The sequence below is a fragment of the Brassica oleracea genome, chromosome C7, assembly GCF_000695525.1.
Source record: "Brassica oleracea var. oleracea cultivar TO1000 chromosome C7, BOL, whole genome shotgun sequence".
NCBI classification, from domain to species: domain Eukaryota; kingdom Viridiplantae; phylum Streptophyta; class Magnoliopsida; order Brassicales; family Brassicaceae; genus Brassica; species Brassica oleracea.
This window is the reverse complement of record NC_027754.1, coordinates 35039633-35062995: the sequence shown is the minus strand read 5'-3', so window position 1 is coordinate 35062995 and position 23363 is coordinate 35039633. Positions and strand designations below refer to the sequence as shown.

General features: G+C 36.1%; 3 protein-coding genes across 8 annotated transcripts; 1 reads left to right on the top strand and 2 right to left on the bottom strand.

The window, feature by feature from the left end:
* The first annotated feature begins 4150 nt into the window (after positions 1-4150).
* On the top strand, positions 4151-6270 carry LOC106306164. Of its 4 annotated transcripts, none has more exons than XM_013742658.1 (4): positions 4153-4389; positions 5392-5534; positions 5620-5670; positions 6177-6270. In XM_013742658.1, exons 1-4 carry the CDS (start codon positions 4316-4318, stop codon positions 6182-6184), a joined length of 276 nt encoding a protein of 91 aa, XP_013598112.1. In that variant the 5' UTR covers positions 4153-4315; the 3' UTR covers positions 6185-6270. The 4 variants fall into 4 exon arrangements, 2 of the variants coding, with proteins under 2 accessions (XP_013598111.1, XP_013598112.1); XR_001263119.1 differs by lacking the exon at positions 6177-6270 and adding an exon at positions 5101-5212 and having other exon boundaries at positions 4157-4389; XR_001263118.1 differs by lacking the exon at positions 6177-6270 and adding an exon at positions 5101-5212 and having other exon boundaries at positions 4157-4463.
* A 7617-nt stretch (positions 6271-13887) lies between these two features.
* On the bottom strand, positions 13888-16759 carry LOC106306163 (WAT1-related protein At3g28100-like). 3 transcript variants are annotated; one of them, XM_013742654.1, is made up of 7 exons: positions 16516-16759; positions 16384-16449; positions 16140-16253; positions 15220-15466; positions 14490-14651; positions 14255-14403; positions 13888-14174 (listed from the first exon to the last, which is right to left on the bottom strand). In XM_013742654.1, exons 1-7 carry the CDS (start codon positions 16749-16751, stop codon positions 14033-14035), a joined length of 1116 nt encoding a protein of 371 aa, XP_013598108.1. In that variant the 5' UTR covers positions 16752-16759; the 3' UTR covers positions 13888-14032. The 3 variants fall into 3 exon arrangements, with proteins under 3 accessions (XP_013598108.1, XP_013598109.1, XP_013598110.1); XM_013742655.1 differs by having other exon boundaries at positions 16140-16281; positions 16412-16449; XM_013742656.1 differs by having other exon boundaries at positions 14302-14403; positions 16516-16758.
* Positions 16760-18915: 2156 nt separating this feature from the next.
* Positions 18916-22756, bottom strand: LOC106301823 (WAT1-related protein At5g40210-like). The gene is made up of 6 exons (XM_013738304.1): positions 21685-22756; positions 21456-21569; positions 19827-20076; positions 19587-19748; positions 19343-19491; positions 18916-19254 (listed from the first exon to the last, which is right to left on the bottom strand). Exons 1-6 carry the CDS (start codon positions 21939-21941, stop codon positions 19095-19097), a joined length of 1092 nt encoding a protein of 363 aa, XP_013593758.1. The 5' UTR covers positions 21942-22756; the 3' UTR covers positions 18916-19094.
* Positions 22757-23363: the final 607 nt, after the last annotated feature.

Genomic DNA, 23363 nt, shown 5'->3' with positions numbered 1-23363 from the left:
TATTACAAATGTCGAAATCATTTTTCAGTCTTTTAGACAATCTGAAGTTTCATAATCCATAAGATCGTCTTTATCATGATTGAAATCATTTTCATCATCTTGATAAGTCATATGGGCTTTATGATTCTTCCCTTTCAAACTCTCTTGATAGAGATCAATTAGATGCTTGGGAGTCCTACAAGTCTTAGCCCAATGATTGCCCATACCACATCTATGGCACATTGATTTGCTTGAAGTGGTCGAGTGTTGAGGTTTAAATAAAGAGTCACGGCCGCGACCATGACCTCGTCCAAATGAGCCACGGTCACGACCATGGTCTCGACCATGTTGATTCCCTCACCCGCGGCCAAAGGAGCTTCGACCACGGCCATGTCCGTTCCTATTTCCTCGACCACGGCCATGATGGCCGTTTCCTTGGACGTGATGGGATTCTTTGTTTTCCTCGGTGGCGTGTGCTTCAGGTGGTGGGGCTGAGCCAGGAGGTCTCATTTCACTGTTTCTCATCAATAATTCATTGTTCTGCTCAGCGAGCACGAGACAAGAAATAAGATTAGCTTAGGTCGTGAAACCTTTCTCACGGTACTGTTGTTGTAACAGCACATTGCTTGTCTGGAAAGTGGAAAAGGTTTTCTCAAGCATATCCTGATCCATAATACTTTCACCACACAGTTTCAATTTTGAAACAATCTTAAACAGTGTCGAGTTATACTCGTCCACAGACTTAAAGTCCTGGATTCTGAGATTCTTCCAATCAAACCGAGCCTTTGGTAAGATCACCGTTCTCTGGTGATCATATCTCGATTTCAATTCATTCCAAAGATATAAAGGATTCTCAATGGTCATATACTGATCTTTGAGACTCTCAATTAGATGATGGCGGATGATCAAGATGGCTCTGTATCGATCTTTCTCATTGGCATTATTTTCCTTGGTAATACACTCACCGAGTCCCTTGGATTTAAGGATGATCTTAGCATCAAGCGACCATTGAAGGTAATTATCTCCAGAGAGATTTAGGGCAGCAAAATCTAAGTTTTTGATTTTCGACATCTGAAGTCATAGATTGATAATTTTAGATCTTTAGGATTAATTTCAATGTTCAAACAAAGCAATAAGCCTTACGACCAAGAAACAAGCCTCACGGCCAAAACAGGAAACAAGCCGCACCGCCAAGGATTCAAACAATTCGTTTTAATGCATTCAGTTCATTGTGTAATTACAATCCTAGCATAGATGGTTTCTATCAGTTCATATGATGCAATCAATATGGCAATGCACAAACATCAATCACACGGCCAAGTCAAAGATCAATCATACGACTATTTGATTTCAATTCAATACCACCCTAGCATAAAGTTCTAAGTGTAATTGCAATCAATCAATGTGATCAGTTTATGTATGAATGATGCAACAAGCCGCACGACCAAGATATGATATGATCAAGTGATTTTAATTAAAACTATCAAAATAAGGTTTCAATCAATTCAATATCAAATTCGAGATTAAACAATCTTAGCAACAGTTCTAGGTGATCAAAACAATCAATTCAGATTCAAATTCAAACAATCAAAATGATTTTCAAATTAGGGTTTAGGGTTTTGATTTTGATCTTAAATCAAAGGAGTTTGATTTGAGATTCAAAACCATTAAGGATTTCGATTTTAATAGATTAATAGATCAATCTCGATTTAGGGTTTGGGGTATCGAACTTTTGAGCTTCGATTTACTCATTAGGGTTTTGATCTATTACCCTATGTTTTTGATTCATAAAGATTAGGATTTTAGTGTTTCATTCTTTATCAAACAATCCAAATTCGATTATAGGTTCTTAGGTTTTGAATTACCTTTAACCTTAGATGATTGTTGAACTGAACCACCAATGAGATGAACCGCGAGCTGATCGGGAACGGAACGCGAGCTGTCCAACGTGCTGATCGAGTCGCGAGTTGATGTTGTCGCGAACGGAAGCACGAACGGATTGAGGCTGATCGGAGACGCGAGCTGGAATGGATCGAGTCGCTTCTATCGGGTCGCGAACGTCTAATTGGGAACGCCTTGATCGTCTGTCGCGAACGAGCTATGAACTCCTTTTGATCTGAATGGAAAAGAGAGTTAGATCACACGGGCAGCAACTCCTCTCAGCCTGAACTCCTTGTTGATATTAGACTTGCACAGGAGTTGAGTTCGGTTAGAAAATCTTTGTTGGAATCGGATTTGGTTTCCAAAGCAAATCGGCAGGCACTGTATCTGTACGTGAGGGCGCTTCGGTGGTCAGATCGACAAGCTGTTTGCACTAACTGATTCGTTTCGGCAAGAGCTTCGATTTGATATCTTGATCGTTTTCTGGGTCCTCACGGTTTGGGAGAACGGTCTCTTTGAAGTTCCGAGGCAGATTCCTTTTCGTTTAGGGTTTGATGATTTTCGGCTGATTTGAAAAATATTTCGTGGGGCTTAGGGCTAGAGGCTATCGTGCTGATAACATGTTGTAACCTTAAGGATTAGAATCTGTAAGTTCTTATCATTAATCATAACATATGGTGCCCTTATATATGAGAATTACAAAAAGATAAAGGGAAAGACATAAATATGGAAAGTGTACAAATACAAAGAAAAGAAAACTAGGGTTTCCCCTTCTCTCTAAGTCTAAGCCGCCTCTCTCTCTCTCTCCTATGGCCGCCTCTCTCCCTCTAGGTATTGGGCCGGTCATGGACCGGACCGCCGGTTATGGACATCCACAATATGATTTATAACAATCTTAGTGTAATCAACTCTTTCTACACTGTATACATAATGTTTGTGAACAGTTTTGCGTATGTGACATTTTCGATAAACGTGATTTCCTTCAAGATACGACCAAAACAAAGTTCTGCCTGCGTTACTTTGAAATCTCATATAAATTGTATCTTATAATCTTTAAGAAATTGTATCATCTAGAAATTAAACTCCAAATCTATCGGAAAAGCTTTTAAACTTGAGTTGATTACATTAAGCTTTTAAACTTGAGTTGATTACATTAAGGGACACTTTTTGACTTTCTATTACACCTAGAGACTCTTCTTACATGTGACACACTTTGTTGTGAGTCAGCGACAGATTGTGGACAATTTTGCCCTCAATGGAAACAACACTTGTGGATGACTGATTTGTGGACGAGTGATTTGTAGACGAGTGATGTGTGGTTGGGTCATTTGTGGACAGGTGATTTGTGGATGAGTGATGAGTAATGTGTGGACATGTGATGTTAATGTGTTTATAGTAGATAACGTGGACAAACTCTTTGTTTTGATTCCATAAAACTATACAACAATACGTGGACATGGACTCATGTTACTAAAATTATACCATAAACTTGGACACAAACTCTTTTATCTCCAACACAAGCACTTGGCTTCTTTGATAAATTATATGCAATTAAACTTCAATCAAGATGAGAAAGAGATGATATTGTGAGTATGAGCGGAGAGAAAAATCGAAGAAGCGTTTACCTTCTGAGAGTAATGGATCTTGCATGTCAGAGATTTCCGATCTAAGGAATTTGCGCTTTGTTATGATGTGGATTGATGTAAATTTGATTAGAGTTTAATTTAGATCCCGAGCTTATTGATGAAATCGAAAGAATATTGTCCATGTCCACAACTAGTTTATAATTTTGTTCAGATGTCCATCTCTACAACTAATTTATAATTCTGTTATCCGCGCTTTAGTGTCCACGTCCACATTTAGTTTTGTTTACACATTCATATATATATAATAAATATATGAAAATTGATCTTAAAAGATTGAGAATTTTATATATAGTTTATTATGACAATTATTTTTGTTTAATATATTTTAGAACTGAGATAAAGTAAATAAAAACATTAAGTAGAATAAGAAAAATAATAAAATGAAATAAGAAGAGGAGAGAGATTCTCTTTATTTTAGGGTCATAAGATTCTTTTTGACAAAAGAAAGTGTGTCTCAAGTGATAAATGTCTTGTAGGTTAATTTGAATGTGAGAAAATGTCTCTATATTGTAAAAATTTCTTTAAACTTTGACTAGTGGACCATGTTACTTCTACCAACAGTACTCAAATACATGCTCATGTATTTTTTTAGAGCACGTTAACGCAGTATCTTATGCATGTCTCTTAGGCTAATTCTGATTAAAAGGAAAATGAAAAATAGAAAACATGGAAGACACGTATCTTAATCAGGCTCCGCAAGGGACATCTCTTATGGGACAGCTGTCGAAACATGAGTGGGTGGAGGAGAGGTTTGGTGTTTCGACCTTCTCGGCTTCTCTCTCGAATCCTCTCCTCGACGTGCAACGACGATGACAAAGTCTGTCTCCCTTGGTGGCTCCGGTCGGGCTCTTCCGATGGTGCTTCCCCCTTCCCGCCCTTTGAGGTCCGTGAGCTCTGTTTTACTTTCTCTCTCTTCGTTCTGCTCTCTCTCCCTCAACAATTGATCTCGGATTTGAGGTATTGATATTGTTATAAAGCTTGTGACTTTTTTCCAAAGTTGCATTTGTTCTATGATATGCTTGTGTCTCACATGTTTTTATTATTATTATTATTGGTTCATATAATTTGATTTGATCCAGTTGTATTTGAAGACGGAATAGATTGAAAGTATTGGGATTGGTTGGGGAAAAACAAAGAATTTGAGTTTTCTTTTAGTTTTCTTTTTGATCGATAAAGTTTTGATTTTTCATATTATTTCTTGGGGAAATCAGCTTTGAGTGGTTGCAGTTTATGTCTTTGTAATGGCCTACCTCTTACATAGACTCTGTCTGTTTGGCAATAGAACTGTTAGATGTTTTTTCTGGGTTTAAGAAGGTTTTGTCTAAGTTAGATTGAATAGAAAAGCTGCCTTTGGCCATGTGTAAATAGATAATATTATTCTCCAGAAATGCCTCCATTGATGTTATTAGTTTCTCAGGGGTCTTGCTTTGAACCGGAGTTGAGATGTGAGAAAGAACCTTCTCTCTAATCATTGAGATTAGTTCAAGATATATATTCTCTACTAATTGTTATAGTTTTGGATTTCTACCGTTTTAACTTCTTTTCCTATGTACAATCTCTAAGTATAATGTCTAATACTGCTTCTATCCAACAGGAACAAGCTTTGTTTTGCAAAACAAAATTCCAGAGAGAGAGAGAGAGAAGCCGAGAAGGTGCCTGAAAAGGATGCCTCATTCCGATGGTGCTTCCCCTTCCCGCCCTTTTAGGTCCGTGAGCTCTGTTTTCACTGTAATTAAGATCAAAGCTTGTTATCTCTGATCAAAGCTTCTTACTATGGGTAATTATATGATTGAAATGCTCTGTTTTCTGTTAATGAATAGCATTTAGATGCTTAATCTTTGAATCAGATGTGTACTTGTTTGCTATGATTATTTGTTATTGTTAGTGAGGAAGATCGACAATGGTTCATGGAAGCAATGCAAGGACATACGATCGATTCAATTTCTCGTATGAAACAAATATCTCAAATCATGAAAATGCCTGAACACCTCTTGGATTCTCAAGGAGTCACAACAAGCGATCTTGAAGGTTCTTTTAGTCTGTTCCAACGTCTGATTATTCCATTATCCAAAAGCAGTGGTCTGATCCATTTTTGAATAATTTATTTGGACAGGAATGTTGGATGAGTTGCAGGAACATGTCGAGTCTATCGATCTAGCCAATGGTTTGATCTCTTACACCAAACATTTTTTTGTTCTTTTGTTACATAAAACATTTTTTTTAAGAATTCCTAAATAAGAGACTCTTATTGAAGCAAAAAAATGTTGGTGTCTCTTGACTAGGTCTCTTAAGTAATATTTAATACTTAAAAATCATTAAGAAATTCAAATTGAGTTTTTGGGTTAATGATGCTCTTACAATTACATGTTTTTACATATATATTTTCTTATAGTTACATGTTTTTAACATATATTGTTTAGCAAACAAAAATAATAATTTAATCAAGAAATGAAAGGAAATTCAACTAGCAATAATCTATGATCTTTCCAATTGTTGACCGGAACATGTAGTAATGATGAGTTAATTATATGTTTTCTTGTAGTGATGAGACTATCATGTTGATTCTGATCATATTTGTTCTTGTGATAGTAACCAAGAACAAATGATGGGTTATGTAACTAAGCAATCTCTCTTTGTTCTTGTTCCCTGTGTTTGATGCCTTATTTATAGGTCTTTGACCTGCAAACAACAAAAGTTTCGGAAGCAATTATATTAACCAATAAAGGGTCTTTTGTTTATTGCCTGACACATATAGCCAGATCAGGTAAGCTCCCAATCCCTATATGTAAAAGCTCTCCAGTAGTACGCAAAACTCAATAACTTACTTGAACAAAACACAACAAACGAAACCAGCAAAATAGTAACTTCCACACAATACAAGTAACTTTTAGTTGAAACGCACCATTTCGAAGTGACACTATTTGGGCGATTTTGAAGGCGACTTAGGTTTCGAGGGTAACTTCACGGAGATCTCTGCTGGTTCTAGATCAAGGTCTCCGATGGGGGATCGAGATCTTCCGGAGGATGATCGAGGTAACAAGGGGTCAAACATGGAGGATCGCGAAGAGAGGGATCAAGGAGGTTTGGAACGATTGAAACCGCGATCGTGGGTTAATGTTCAAGGGAAGAAGGTCTTAAAGAAGTACGATATAGAGATTCAGATGATGGATGGGATCGGATCTGTGATTGTACCGGAGGAAGTATTCACGGATGCCTCTCCTCTATGGGAAGATTTTATCATTGGGAGATTTCTAGATAAGGCTTCACACATCGCGAAAGTTCACGCGATAGTCAACAAAATATGGGCATTGAGCGACAAGTCGCAGATGATTGATGTTCATGTTATTAATTCAACAACTATGAAGTTCAAGGTGAGCAATCCTATTATTCGAAACAGAATCTTGAGAAGGGCGATGTGGAATATTGTAGAGATACCGGTAGTCATGGCGAAGTGGTCACCGTTGACAGAGGATATCAAACAAGAAACACACTCTATTCCGCTATGGGTCCATCTGAAGAATGTGCCAATGGAGATGTATTCGTGGAAGGGTCTCAGTTTTGTATCAAGTCAAGTGGGAATACCAGTTCGGCTACATCCAGAGACAGAGCAGTGCGAGAATCTGAAAGTGGCAAAAATATTTGTGAAGGTGGATTTATCCAAGGAGGTGCCTAAATCGATGAACTTCAATTTTCAAGGGAAGGACACTCTGGTGGAGTATTCATACCCGTGGCTCCCAAATAAATGCACATATTGTGGGAAATGGGGTCATTTAGCAAGAGTGTGTAGAGGAAAGAAGATAGCTGATGAGACTATGGAAGAAGAAGAGTTGGTGAAAACTAGCAGAGGTATTGATTCAGTTAAAGGCTCAGTGGAAGTTGTCAAAACGGTCAGTTCAGAGGGAAGAGATGTTCCAGTGGATGGTTTGGTAGTGGGTTCAGTGGTAAGCTCAGTGGATGGTTATGTGGCAGATTCAGTGGCTGGTTCAGTATTTGGGTCAGTGGTTGGTCTAGTTAATGGTGAGGTGGATGGTTTAGTGGCAGACTCAGTTGTGGGTTCGGTATCTGGTTCTGAAGTTGGTCTAGTGGCTGGTGCTGTGGATTCAGTCATGGGATCAGAAAAAGAAAAGGTTATTGGAGTTGCAGGAAAGCAGGTTGACAAGTTGGCTGGCTCAGTTGAAAGGGAGAAAGGAAGTTGTGGGAAAGATAATACAAAGACAGCAGGGATTGATAAGGAAAAAGTTTGGATGGAAATCTCTCCAGGGAAAGTGAGTCGCACACCAATAAAGAGCAAACAACTAGAATTTGAACAAGTATCTATACTATCTAAATCGAGGTTCTCGGTTCTAAGTACGGACGAGGAAGAAGGTGAAATACCTGAGACTAAAGATGATACGGAGGAAGAAAATAAAGTAGAAGATGAAGATATGAAAGATGACAAGGATTTGGAAATGAAGGAATCAATGTATAAGAATGAAGAAGATATAATAAACACAAGACAATATTTGCCGAGGGGTTCGAAAAGTAAGCACAAATTCTTGAGTGTTGATGTGCCCCAGTCCGAGGATCAGTCCACGGAATCAAATCAGAACGAGGATCAGAACGTCCGGAACAATGCAACTGAGGTTCAATCCATCGATCGGGCCGAACATACCGCTCGGGCCGTGTATCGTCTTGACCCGCACTCGTCCGGATTGGAGCTTCAGCATAACCCACAACCAGATGGTCAAATCAACCGCACTGAAGTTCGCCTTTCTTGTCCTGTTCGTCATGCTAAGTCCATTGGTCAAGCCAGAAGTGAAGTTGTTCGAGTGGAATCCAAATCCGACCATGGTCTCTCTCTCTTAAGCCGTCTTGGCCGAACTGGCGATCGTTCTGATGAACTGATCCGACACTTCGATCAGTTCATGAACTTTGATCAGCCAAATCTCTCTAAGGCAAGACTCTTGAGGTTGTCCGAAGACTTAGCCACCTTTTGGCCCGGAACAGTCCATGAAAGTCACCCGTCCGTACATGAAGAACGAACCGGCCGTGTACTTCTTCTCACCGCGGGACGTGCTATCAGTTACACCGAACCTGGACAAGAGTAGCCGAAGAGTTCAAATCGACCAGTCAACATTATTTTCTGTGCTTTGACTAGATCTGGTCTTCTATCTATTTTCTATGTCTCTTTTTCATACATTCTACTTATTATCTTTGACTACAAGTTGTATAAGTACGAGAACACATCTTTGAGATGAAATAATCGATTTTCATTATTCATTTTTGAGTGTTCTTTCTTTGTTCTTTGATTAGAACATTCTTGTTCTCTTGGTGAGGCTATCTCCAAGGGAATCCCCTTTCTTTGAGCCGGACTTGTGGGTCAAATCAAGCGGCCATTGAGAGTTCTAGTAGTATCATTGGGACTTCCGCATCCCTTTGTGTCACTAAACAATCCATCAGTTCTCTATCTCTTCAGATCGAGTTCATATCATCAGATACGGTTGAGTGTTCGTTCCTTAGGGTTCTTCAAGTGTGACTGTTCAGAGAGCTAGGGGTGATGGCCCTGGTGATCAGAATAAAAAGAAGAAATATCGCAAAGCACAATGACAGGGTTCTTCTGGAACACCCGCGGCTTTAATAAACCAACTAAACATTCAGTAGTCCGTGAGTGGTTGAGAAGTCAGTCATTGCAGTTTGGAAGTCTTATAGAAACAAGAGTAAAAAAAGGTAAAGCAGGAAAGATTTTAAATTCAGCGTTTCAAAACTGGTCATTTATGGCTAATTACGAGTACAATCATCTTGGAAGAATATGGGTGCTTTGGGGGCCGTCAGTGAGGATGACTCCAGTCTTTAAAAGTAGCCAAATGATTACATGTTCAGTTAAGTTGGAGGGGAGAGTAGAGGAAGTACTGTGTTCTTTTATATATGCACTGAACACTAAGGAGGAGAGAAGAACGTTATGGGAAGATTTGAGGAATCACAAAGACTCAGCAATGTTTAGAGGTAAACAATGGCTAGTTTTTGGTGATTTTAATGAGATTTTACAAGGAAATGAGCATTCAGGGTATGATAATAATCCGATCATCACCACAGGAATGAGAGAATTTCAGGACACCGTAAGTTATTGCACTCTCACCGATATGAGTTTTCATGGTCCTACTTATACTTGGTGCAATAAAAGGGATGAGGGGCTAATATGCAAAAAGTTAGACAGAATGTTGATGAATGATGCTGCTCTGCATGGGCTGCGAAATGCCTATAGTGTATTTGAATCAGAAGGGTGTTCTGATCATCTCAGATGTAGGTTTCATCTAGAAATGGAAGTACAGAAGAAGCGAAAACCTTTTAAGTTCACGAATGCCATAGCAACAATGGAAGATTTCCAACCAACAGTGGAGAGGTATTGGAGGGAAACAGAGAAATTATTCCATTCAACTTCGGCTATGTATCGGTTGGGAAAAAAATTAAAGGGTCTTAAGCCGACTTTGAGAATTCTAAGTAAAGAGAAGCTGAGGCAGTTACCAAAAAAAACAAAGGAGGCATATAAGCATTTGTGTGAGAAGCATACAGAAACCTTAATGTGTCCATCTTCTGAGGCTATCAAAGAGGAGAGTGAAGTGTTGGAGAGATGGCAAAAGCTTGCTGACTTAGAAGAAGAGTTCTATAAACAAACATCTAAGCTACATTGGTTGGAAGTGGGGGATGGAAATAATAGACATTTCCGCAATGCGGCTAAGATAAGAGAAGTAAGAAATGCAATCAGAGAGGTGATATGTCCGAATGGAAGTATAGCCACGACTGAAGATGATATAAAGAAAGAAGCAGAGAGGTTTTTTACTGATTTCTTAACCCATAAACCTGTGGATTATGAGGCTCTTTCAGTTGAATACCTACAGAGTTTGCTACAGTTTCGTTGTACTGAAGGAGACCAAGAGTGACTGATCAGTGAGGTCACAGCAGAAGAGATTAAAGCAGTGGTGTTTAAAATGCCATCGAACAAATCGCCTGGACCAGGTGGCTACACACCAGAGTTTTTTAAAGCGGCTTTGCCTATCATTGGAGAAGATGTAGTCGTTGCTGTGCAATCATTCTTTCTTAAAAGTTTTCTCCCGAAAGGTATCAACTCCACTATCCTAACACTTATACCTAAGAAGGAGAATGCTAAGGAGATGAAAGATTATAGGCCAATCTCATGCTGTATTGTACTTTACAAAGTGATATCTAAACTGCTTGCAAATCGCCTCAAGGGAATTCTGCCACAGTTTATATCAAATAACCAGTCTGCATTTGTTAAAGATAGGTTGCTGATGGAAAACCTTCTGTTAGCTACTGAGTTAGTCAAAGATTATCACAAATCTGAGATATCATCCAGAAGTGCAATGAAGATTGATATCTCCAAGGCCTTCGATTCTGTGCAGTGGCCTTTTCTCCTAACAACCCTGGAAGCTTTTGGTTTCCCTGCAAAATATATACATTGGATCAGACTCTGTGTGTCGACAGCTTCTTTCTCTATACAGGTGAATGGGGAACTGGCTGGTTACTTCAACAGTACTCGAGGTTTGAGGCAGGGTTGTGCTCTGTCGCCTTCTCTATTCGTGATATGTATGAATGTACTATCCAAGTTGTTGGACAAATCATCTTCCGAAAGAAGGATCGGTTATCATCCAAGATGTAAGAATGTGTCCTTGACGCATCTCTGCTTTGCAGATGATATAATGGTATTCTCAGATGGGCAGAAGAGGTCGGTGGAAAGTACACTTCTGGTGTTTGAGGAATTTGCCAGACTTTCGGGTTTAAAAATCAGCCTAGAGAAATCAACCCTATACATGGCTGGCATCTCACAGGAGACTCAACAAGCCATTCTTGCGAATTTTCCTTTTGCAGTTGGACAGCTCCCAGTAAGATACCTAGGCTTGCCTCTTCTTACCAGGAAAATGATGGTTTCAGATTACATGCCTTTGTTGGAGAGTGTCAGGATAAAGATGTGTAACTGGAATGGGCGATTTTTATCGTTTGCAGGCCGTTTGCAACTAATCAACTCGGTGATTATGAGTTTGACAAACTTCTGGCTAGCAGCGTTTAGAATGCCAAAGAAATGCCTTCGTGAGGTAGAAAAAATGTGTGCAGCCTTCCTTTGGTCTGGTCCTGAAATGAAAACAAACAAGTCTAAAGTGGGGTGGTCTGAGGTTTGTAAGATGAAGTCAGAAGGAGGATTGGGATTAAGACCGTTAACTGAAGTGAATGATGTATCCTGTCTCAAGTTAGTCTGGAGAATTCTATCAGGGCAGACCACGCTTTGGGTGCAATGGATTCAAAGCTATCTGATGCGCAAAGGGTCTCTTTGGGCTTTAAGGGATAACACAATAATGGAATCTTGGATGTGGAAGAAAATCCTCAAAATGAGAGAGGTTGCAAAAAAGGTTTCATTGTGTTGAGGTTAAGAATGGAGAGTTTACTTCCTTTTGGTATGATTTGTGGTGTTCAAAGGGGCGATTATTGGATCTGCTAGGCACAAGGGGATTCATAGAGATGGGAGTTCCAGCGAATTCAACAGTTACAGAAGCTATGCATAGGCATAGAAGAAGACAACACCGCATTGAGATATTTAATAAAGTGGAGGATGAGATAGAGAAGTTGAAGCATGAGAACCATCAAATAGAAGATATTGGCCTTTGGAGGAGTAAGAATGGGAAATACAAACCAACCTTTTCATCAAAAAATACTTGGCTGGAGATAAGGAAAGTGTATGCGGATCAAGTTTGGAGCAAAGGGGTATGGTTTAAGCATGCCACACCTAAATATTCATTTCACACATGGACAGCAATGAGAGATAGGTTGTCCACATGTGATCGAATTTTGAAATGGAACCCAAATATTGATCCTCTGTGTGTTCTTTGCAAGCAACAAATGGAGTCGAGGAATCATTTGTTTTATCTATGCTCTTACTCGAGTAGGATTTGGCAAAGTTTGACAAGAGGTTTGCTTCAGTCTAAATACACAGAAGATTGGGAGGAGATAAATGTGCTTATGTTGGATCATAGATTGGACAGAAACAAGAGGTTTTTGTTAAGGTACATTTTTCAAGCAGCTGGTCATGCGATATGGAGAGAAAGAAATCGCAGGAAACATGGTGACAAGGAGCTCCCATACATGCTGGTTTTGAAGAATATTGACAAAATTGTGAGAAATAGGTTTTCTACTATTAGGAGGCAAGGAGATCAGAAGATGGATAAAGGGATGAGTATATGGTTTGGATCGAGAGTTTGAGTATTAAATAGTAGAATAATGCCTTTGTTTTTATTTCAATCACAGTGTTTAGACATCTGATGTACAAAAGTTTTGGATAAATAAAATTTAATATTTATTCAAAAAAAAAAATAATAATATCAAAGCACGCTTAGAAACAGCCACATCACACAATACAACTCCAACATAACATCATAAACATTTCAAGACACGATACAAAACTAAAACACACTTTCATGCATTGTCACTATAAGTTTATTTAATTAATAACTAAAATGGCTCATGTCCGTTTTATGTGCGCGTGTGAAACATTAGTTCCTTTATTTTTTGTTGGTGGAGTTGCAAGATTGTTTGCTAATGGCATTGAAAAGTCATGTTCTCATATTCATCTTCATCTTAATGTTAAGATCTGTGTTCGTAACATATTTGGAGCCATTTTGTCATGGTTGTAATGGTTACTTGCATTTTAATAGAAAACCTTTTTTCAGAAGAAAAAAAACATATTCGGAGCCTTCCAGAATACGTGTGGGACGAGAATGGAATCCACATGCCGAAAGAAAACGTGGATGCTCACGGATAGTTGCGGCCAAGACATTACAAATACACATTCATATACAAGTTACTTGTAAATTATGTTGTTACCAAATTAGTGTATTCGATGTAGATCTCTTTATAGTTTAGATCAATATATACACAATCAACAAACACATAACTTTAGAATAATATAAATAATTAAATTCTCCTACTTGCAGCCAAATTTCTTTGAAACTTAAATTTGGTCGTCGTCTTTGTTTTTATTAGAAAATGAGCTTCCTCTGAAAGAGACAACATTAGTTGAGTCTTCTCTTCTTTTGCTGCTCAAAGAAGCAGCCAAAAATTACATTCTCACAAAATAAAACTCTATCTATATTAAAAAAAACATATGAGACGATATCAGCCCTAAACACATGACCTTGCGTTGACTTCATCTTGTTAGAACTGAGCTTTGGCTAGGCTCTTCTTTACAAATAGTTATTTGCACTGTGAAATGTCTTTTCACTTTTTGTTATTCGACCATCAGTTATTGCGTATGTAACTTCTACTAATTTTAATAGCTATCTATGTGAAACCGTCCACTACTCGACAACAGCTAAACACCACATTTTAAGAAGTTTGCTGTAGAACAATATTTTTACTAATTTTAACAATATTAGTATATACAAGTAATATACTAATATAATGTCCAGATCCAATAAAGCAATAAATAATACTACGAATTAACACATTCAAAAGTATGTAGTTTATTTCTCTTTGGTTCTAAATTAAATTTGGTCGTCGTTGTGGTTCAACAGAAGATGGCTATTCTCTTTTTCTGCAAGTAACAATAACCGAGTCTTCTCTTCGTTTGCTTTCCCCCACATCACAGCGTAAAACCCTATCGTTATCAAAACTCCTCCGATCAAACTGCACACATAAGCGAAAAAATAGAAACGATTAGACTTTTAAATTACAAATAAGTGAATTGATACTATTTGTGCATAAACCATCCGAGATATAGAGAATCTCCGAGAAAAGTGGCGCTCATAATCACCGCTATTAAAATCGACAATGGCTTAAATATGGCCAAGTAAAGAGGTCCTTTGTAACGCACTGTCCATGAACGAATCACGTAGTATACTGGAGTGAATATTCCCTGACATGTTTTACAAACTCAATTTTAAGATCAAAACGGAGGAAGTTTGGTTTTAACTTTTAAAACTCAATATAGAACGTACGTACCATAGCTAGAATGCATATCAAAGTAATATCAAATCGAATGATCCAAACGCTTGGATTGTTCCTCTCGACTACGAGTCCAGTCAAGGAGGTGATGATTGAAACGAACAGAGTATAGAAAAATGATACTGTAAATGCTGCTGGATATTCAGACATTATATGTGCCTGCCCAAAATCAGTGTACAAATAAGATATCAACTTATTTTTCAAAGGAGAAACCGATCATTAATTAGTTGATATAGGTTTCATAGTTCTCTTGACTATATATGTTTTTTTTTGGGCAAATGACTAGATATGTTTAAGTATGCATTTCTTGTTAAGGAGTTACCGGTAATCAAGACTAGTATACAAAATTTTCCTCTTTTTCTTATAATTTGCACATAAAGTTGTAAATCAGTATAATTAAATTTTTACACCAAAACCATCTAGACGAATATTTACTCACATGCCGGGTCCAGAACACAAGCGGACAAATCAAAAGATTAGGACCACCATGTTTTTTCCTGGAAGGCCACAATTTTTATACTAGTTGTTATATAATTGATGACTATCTAATTTTTGTATTTCAAAACTGAGTGGTTGTTTAGAAATTTTAGAGATTTTTTAGAACTAACAATGAAAAGTGTCATAAATTGTTTTCTTGATTCAGACCACTATTTCCATTGGACCGGTCATGATTGACCAGAAACCCAAAAAAAAACTATTATGTATGAGAATCGAAAATGATACCTACCTGTAGTACGAAAGAAACAGAAACGAAGATGTCTCTAATGGTGAGAAGACATCCACCAATGATCCAATCAGAGTTTGAAGATGATAGTGATGGAGAAAGCTGGTGGAAGTTTAGATTAGGCGCTGATGATACAATGAAGAGGCGTGGGCCGTGATAGAGAACCACCACAAGTGCGCCTACTAATGATAATATTGTCCCCATCACTTTAGCTACACTGCTCCTTTCTTTGAGTCTTACTTTCTCCATTCTTTTTCACAAATTAAAAATGACTATGTTACGTTTTATTCCAATAAATTTGAAACCATATAGCATTTTTTTGTCAAAATGCAAAAAAAAAAAGACAAAAAGAAAAATCTGGCAGCCAAATAGACTGATAAATATGCATCTTGTCAAATAATGCAAAAACAGCAGTCTCATTAGGTACCAGCCTTAGTAGTGTGTTATTCACAAACTGTGATTGTAATTGTGCGTGAGACAGTGATATATAAAATTATCTTATCATTTACCGAAAGAATATACTTATACACTAATTATTCCTTTAACACACCCAAATAATACGCATTCTCTGTTAAAATTTTACAAAAGTTCGTTGACCAAAAACTAGTGCCTGACTAAAAATAATTTAATCATCAATAAACAAAATGCATAATACAATAGTAACGAAATAGAAATAGATTTTACATTTGTAGCTGAGATAGTGGTAGGGGTTAGCTTGATAGTTGGCACAAGGAATTAACTAACTTGGAAAACTTGGTTAGGGAAGTATATTAATACTGAAGTAAGCTAACCAGCACGATCTGACTTTAAGAACCTAAACCAACTTGGACTCATTAACAAGACTGATGAAAGATGTGTACTTTTTATATAAAAAATAACCAGAAATCGACTGCTAAACTCAATGATTAGTGGAAAAAAATAACCTGAAGATAACGGCGAGGATGAAGGTAACAGCAGGAGTGATGTTGCTAATAGCGGAAGCTAGGGTTGGGTTGCTGTATTTAACGCCTATGTAGCTTGTGATCACATACGTTGATCTGTTCTTTTTTTGTTTGGGTATTATTACTTTTAACAAACAGTCAAGATAAGCAAAACAAACCTTTATATTAGAAGTGGAAGATAGTTATACATTCAAAATCAGAAGAATAATTGTATAGTTGGATTTACCCTACTAGTCCAAGAAGTCCTATCTTACTGAGTATTGAGAAACTTAGTGGAGGAAGTGATCTTGACCTGTTTTAAAAAACATTCAATATTAAATGGTTACCAATGGTCAAAAGATTTAAAGTGATTAGAAACCTGTTGGAGAAGAGATGAGAAGGAGAAAGGAGAAGAGAAGCAAGAAGATAAGAATAGCCGAGGAAAGAGTAAGAGTTGAGCCCCTTTGAAGTCGCTGCTTTGAACAGTATATTCAGTCCAACAATACCGGTTTCGGACGCAAGCATTGCCGTCAAGAACGTTGCCTCTCTCCGCCAGAGACTTACGGCTCCCGCCATTGTTGGAAATGTTGGTCTTGTTGAATGGGAGTCTGTCATTTATTATCCCTTTGTTGTTTTTTTTCTTTATATGCCATGAATAAGAAAATGAAATAAAGTTTGGTGGTCCAGGGCGTCGGTTTGTTGACATTAAATATTATTTCCTGAAGTGTGTATTTGGAAGGACAACGAATACGGGAGTCTAAAACATTTATTCCATATTCAAGGTAAGTTGAAGAAAAACTCATCTCCCAAACCTACAAGATTGCATTGTACATTTTAAATTTAAATATAATTGTTGTGAAAATTTCAACAAAATAGCATTGTCCGTTTTTATTTAGTTGGCTTCTTAAAACATGAAAAAATCTCACATAAACTAATTCACTATAAGTTGCTTTTGAATATTTGTATACAATTTGAGAAATAAAGCTGATGTTTATGGGCAAACCGAAGTAGTTGCAGTGAAGAACTTCTAAAATCAAAAGCAGTGTCACTAAAACAACCCAAAGATTTTCAGACTTATCAAAGTAGGGAAAATGGTCTATTCCTCTATAAACTAATTGTTCCCGGCTTATTCACACACGAATTTTTAAACCATGCAAAAAACCACATGAACAACGGAAAAGTGGTTTATTCCCATATGAATTAGTTTTTTCCTGGTTTTTCACACACGAACTTTTAAATCATGCCAAAAAACATATGAACAACTCTATTTGTTGAATAACATACATAAACTATTTTTAAACTAATTCCCCTAAAACCGGAAATAGTGTTATTTAAATGTTAACTAGGTTTGCGACAGGTGGAGAGGCGGTTTAATTTGGATTGATAAATACTATGTAGTTTTATCCTTCTTCTTTTTTTTTTGTCAACTGTTCTTCTTTTTCGGAAATAGTTTTACTATTCGTCATCAATTCGAGATAAAATTTATTATTCTGCAGAAGAATAAAACGTTTTACATGATGCATAAAGAAAGAAAAACAGCAACTACTAGCTAACAATCTCCATGTATTGCCACAAAGAACTATAAAATCGGCGCAGTATCCCCCAACTGATGATGAAGAGTAAAAAATTTCATAGTATTTTTTTATCAACCCAAATTAAACCGGTTTTCCACATGTCATAAACCAAGTTAACGTTTAAATTACACCGTTACAATTTTAGGAGAATTAGTTTAAAATAGATAGTTTGTTTATGTAATTCTAAAAATAGAGTTGTTCATGTTTTTTGGCATGATTTAAAAGTTTGTATGTGGAAAAGCCAGAAAAAACTAGTTCATAGGGGAATAAGCCATTTTCGTATTTTCATGTGGTTTTTTGCATAGTTTAAAAGTTCGTGTGTAAAAAAGTCGGGAACAATTAGTTCATAGGTGAATAGGTCATTTTCCCTATCAAAGTACATATAAGGCTCCGATCGTCGTTTTGAACAATATCAGACGGGTCTTTTTTCTTAGTTTTCCCTCAAAAAAAAAGAAGAAGATAATATTCTTGTTTTTCTACACGCATATTAGGTAAAAACAACGTTTTGGTTTTGTAATGATCCTTTTTCTTGTAATGATCCCACTTCAAAAATTGTCCATACCAGAAGGTATTATGAATCGATCATTGTAAGGGAAATAATAGTGTTTAAGAAAATCTTTCTAGACGGCGCTTAGGCGATAGGCCTTATAAACCACCAAATCAATTACAATATTATAATAATAAATAGTATATAGTTTATTATTCATAAATTATAATAAATAATATATTATAATGTAGAATCTTATGAAGATAATGCAATATAAATTTTATCAATTGTGAATTAATGATATTTAATATAAAATATCACATATATTTAATATATTATTATAATTTATAAATGCATAAGCCGTCTAGCTAATAATATAGGCTTCCGCTTAGTCGTTCTAGTTGCTAGGCGTTGAGTCATCGCCCACTTAGCGCCTACCGATTTCTTAACACTATGGATCATAGCCACAATTTATATGAATGTTATCCTAATTTTAATACAAACGCATGCGAATAACTTGAGTCGAAGCGTGAGAGTTAAGCGCAAGTATTTATTAGATAATTGATTCATTGGCCCTAGTCACTTGCGCATCCTGAAATTCTGTTTTTCCTTTTCTGTTTTCAAGTGTTGTACAGTATGATGAAAAAACCAACGTAGTTTCCTTTGAAATCTAGAGACATTTCTACTGGTTGAACTAAAAACAATTAGATACTTGCAATTCTACTTAATGTCGCTTGCGTTTTATATATATAAACCAACCCCATGATCCTAATTGCTTTACAGTTGGTCCTGGTTCCGCCAGTAGATTGTTCCGGACTCAGGACCATCTGAATACATGAATTATAGACACCCGAAACCCTGAAAATGAAACTGTTGCTGAACAAACAAGAGATGTTACTACACTTGCTTCTCAGCCGCGTAATTCATCAAAAGTGGAACTCTCTTGGAATGTGACGATGAAGCAGCATGATGGGTATCGATATCGGACTTCTCTTCCTTTGCTTTTCCCCACATAACAGTGTAAAAACCTATCGATATCAATGTTCCACCAATCACACTGCCAACACACAATTTTAAGAACTGAAAGTGAATATAGGAGATAAAATAATACTAATTAGATCATCCATCTTTTCAAAAAATTTCACCTTCCCAGATAGAGGGAGTCGCCTAGAAAAATCGCGCCTAATACAACCGCTGTTAATATAGCTAACGGCCTGAACATTGCTAGGAACAATGGTCCCTTATGTCGCACCGTCCACGACTCCACAACATAGCCCGTAGAGTTTACCATCCCCTAAATATAACATTTCAAGAAATCAAAAGCTTATAAGCTAATTAGTAAACATTTAATTTTGCGAATCGATTAAAACTATGGAAACGTGTTCTGACCGTTGCAACGATGCATATCAACATTATACTCGATCTCATAATCCACGCGCTTGGATTGTTTTTCTCTACGAAAAGACTAACAGACGCACAAGAGACTGAAACGCAAATATTGTGGGAAAGTGCCAAGGCAAACTCCGATGGATATTCCCTCATAATATGTGTCTACAACCACCAAAAATGTAATGAAAAAGTTAACGTTAGCTTAAGTTATAATATAATAGATGTTTATTCTATATGCACCTGTATGATGTACGAGATGGCGATGAGAGTGTATTCAAGGGCTAGGAGACATCCGCCGGTGACCCAATTAGAATTTGACGGTGGGGATGGAGGCGGCGAGAGAGGCTGAGGAAGATAAACGGACGGCTGAGATGCGGCGAAGATGATTGGGCCATGGTAGAGAGTGACTACAAGTGCACCTACTATAGAAACTAGTGTGCCCACCACTTTGGCGAAGCTGCTATTTTTCTTTATAGATACCTTCTCCATTCTTATAATACAAACAAAAAAAAAGTCATCCAAAGATTTTTTACTGCGAATAACAATGTTACAAAACGTATTAAAAAATATAACTAAACCAAGATATAAATAAATACCTTAAACTCAAACTAAATATCTTTTAGAAAATTTGGACCATGTGCCAAAGCACCTTGTAGACATGCCATCGGCCGGTACTGCTTGTATATATATATTAAAATAGATTTAATCATTGTTTTTTTAACACTTTCATTGAAAAGATGAAGAAATACAAAGTTATATATAGTCATATATTTAATCATAGTTATATATAGTCATATATTTAATCATAGTTATATATACTGTTTATTAAGAGAAAATACATTTACATTTTGAATGTTTTAATAACTTAATATAACGATGAACCGAATTTTACTAAGTGCATCTCCAAAAGAAACTCTATGACTTGAAATATAGAGTTTTTTCTCTCTCCGGAAAAAACTTCAAAACTTCAAATTTAGAGTTTTGAGGAGTTGAAGTTTCACCACTCAAAACTTCAAATTTTATATGCATTTTGATCCTAATAACTAACTACACATCTTCTTAAGTATTTTCTCATTTATAGTTTTAATCCTTAAAATTACCATATATATATATATCATAAATGTTTTAAATTTATTTTTATAAATTCAAATTTTACATGTAAAATTAAATAAAAATTTTAAAATAAAATTTATAATATTTTAAAACTAGAATTAGACAACAAGAATATTACAAAAAAAATTTAACTATAAAAACTTTTTTAAATAATATATGAACAAATAATTATTACACAAATTGAAATATTACAACAACACTAATAGTCTAGTAAAATTTCTCCAGAATCTTCAAAATCTCTAAAATACTGTCCAAACAAATTTTTATGTAACCGAAGATGTAGCATTACGAAATAATTTTAGGGAATAATGTGGTATTTTTCTTGTAGTTTAATATTTAACTGTTTATTTATACTTATAATTTTATATATTTAGTGTAATATTTTATTAATTAATATTACTTTAATATTTTTATATATGTACACATTACAATTATAATAACTATAGTGTAAAATACAAATAATTTTGAAGTTTTGATTTTGGAAAAAAACCGTTTGAAACTCCAAATTTAGAGTTTTGCCAGCTCTAAAACGAAATTTTTGTTTGGAGATGTTCTGAGCCCACTAAATAAAGAACGTGTTGAACCAATATGCCTAACCGAATCTTAAACCTACCTGAATCCGAATTTTGTATGCATTATGTAGGCTGGTCTGGTAAGTTAATTGGATTCGGTTAAGTAGATTAGATAGCCGGATAAGAACTGAAAATAGTCAAAATCGAATTTGGTACTATTAGGGTTTGCAGAAAGATAAAGTACCCGAAGAGAAGAGCGAAGATGAAGGTGAAAGCAGGAGTAAGATTACTCATAGCTGAAGCCAAAGTAGGAGAGCTATATTTGATTCCTGTGTAACCTAACATCAAATACACACATCTTCTCTCATTCCAAAGAAGAGTGACGTCACCAATCATCATCTTCAATTAGTAATAAAAACACACAAAATCTTGATCGAGAAATGAAGATGAAGGCATAGAAGAAGAGTTCTTACCCAAGTAGACCAAGAAGTCCCATTTTACAGAGTACTGAGAACTTTAAAGGTGGTAGAGATCTTGACCTGTGGGCGAGGAAAGGAGAAGGAAGGAGAAGAAGAGCTCCGATTCCATAAGAATATACGAGGAAGACGTATGAGCTCATTCCCTTTGAGCTCGCCGCTTTGAACAGAGTATTCATTCCGACGTCGGAGACCACAACCGCCACCATCGCCGTCATGATCCAGCCGTCTCTCTGACAGAATCTCCCAGCCATCTTTGTATGATTCTCTTCCTTTTGGTACTTTGAAGATCTGTCTGAATCTGAAACTCTGTTTGTGAGGTGTTTGACCAATGTTATTATCTTGTACTTCTCAAACTTAAAACTATTTTATTAGGAAAATAAGACCTTCAAGTTTATGGGATTTGACTAAGTTCCAATTATCATGGATGTCATAATCATTATTGTGCAGCTTAATTAAGTTAAGATACATACTTCAGATCTATAAAATTGTGATTAGAAGAAACTTAATTTCTAAAATTAAAGATCACATTTGTCTCGTCTAATAAATTTAAAAGACATTCACATATGAAATTTTCAGACATATATTATAGAGCTATCTTGACTGATTGATGATAGTTTAGACATGCTCATCATTCTTGTAACTTTCCAAGAATGGAGCCTTTTCTGGACCTGATGATGGACAATCAGTGCCAGTTTCGATCGGATCCGCCTTGTTGTTCTTGTCATCTTCGACCATGGACACTTCCTTGGCTTTGCCCCACATCACCGTGTAAAACCCGGTCGTTATTACACTTGCCCTGATTAAACTGAGATCAACAACATTCAAGCCAATAAATGGAAACAAAAGAGCCAAAGAAAATGAATGAATGAACCTTTAGCGATTGGGCGGGGTGATATGATTTGGAACTATTATTTTTATACTTCTTATAACCACTAGGTTTAAGATCAAGCTCAAACTAATCATGGATTCATGACTAGTTACTATGTAAATTACGCTATCAAGACCATGCCCTCACCAATATTGCAAACCTACTAGACTATATTTTGATGTACAAACTGTGAGTTTTATTCACCTGCCAAAGTAGAGAGAATCCCGGAGGAAGACAACTCCCATTGCTATGTTATAATTTCAATACCAAAACACATGGTTAGGCCGTTGGTCTATAATGGATGCATGCATCTTCCAAACGCCATATAATAAAACCTACTTAACTAGCTCTTTTAAATTTAACCTAGTCTAATAAAAATAGTATCGTAGTTCAAAACTGGAAACTGGAAATTATAAGGACTTCTTTTAAGGAATACTAGACCCTGATCCGCGCGGATATGAATTTTCAGTTTTTAATTATTTATTTTATTAAATGATGTATTTGTAATATTCGTTTATATTATATTCATTAAGTAAATATTTTTTTTTGCATCTTAAACTATCTATTTTTTTACGAATGGTGTGATATCATATAAAAAATATAAAAAATGAGTATAGAGTTAATTAGATAATTTTAAAAACATAAATTTTTCTTTCGTGTGCGATATCATATAAATAATGATCCGCCCAGTTAACAAAAATCATGATTATTTTATGTGTAATTTTTTTTTATTTTGACCATTTCCTTAAAACTATATTAAATTTTACATATTTTAATTAGAATATTTTTAATATCTTTACCTTTT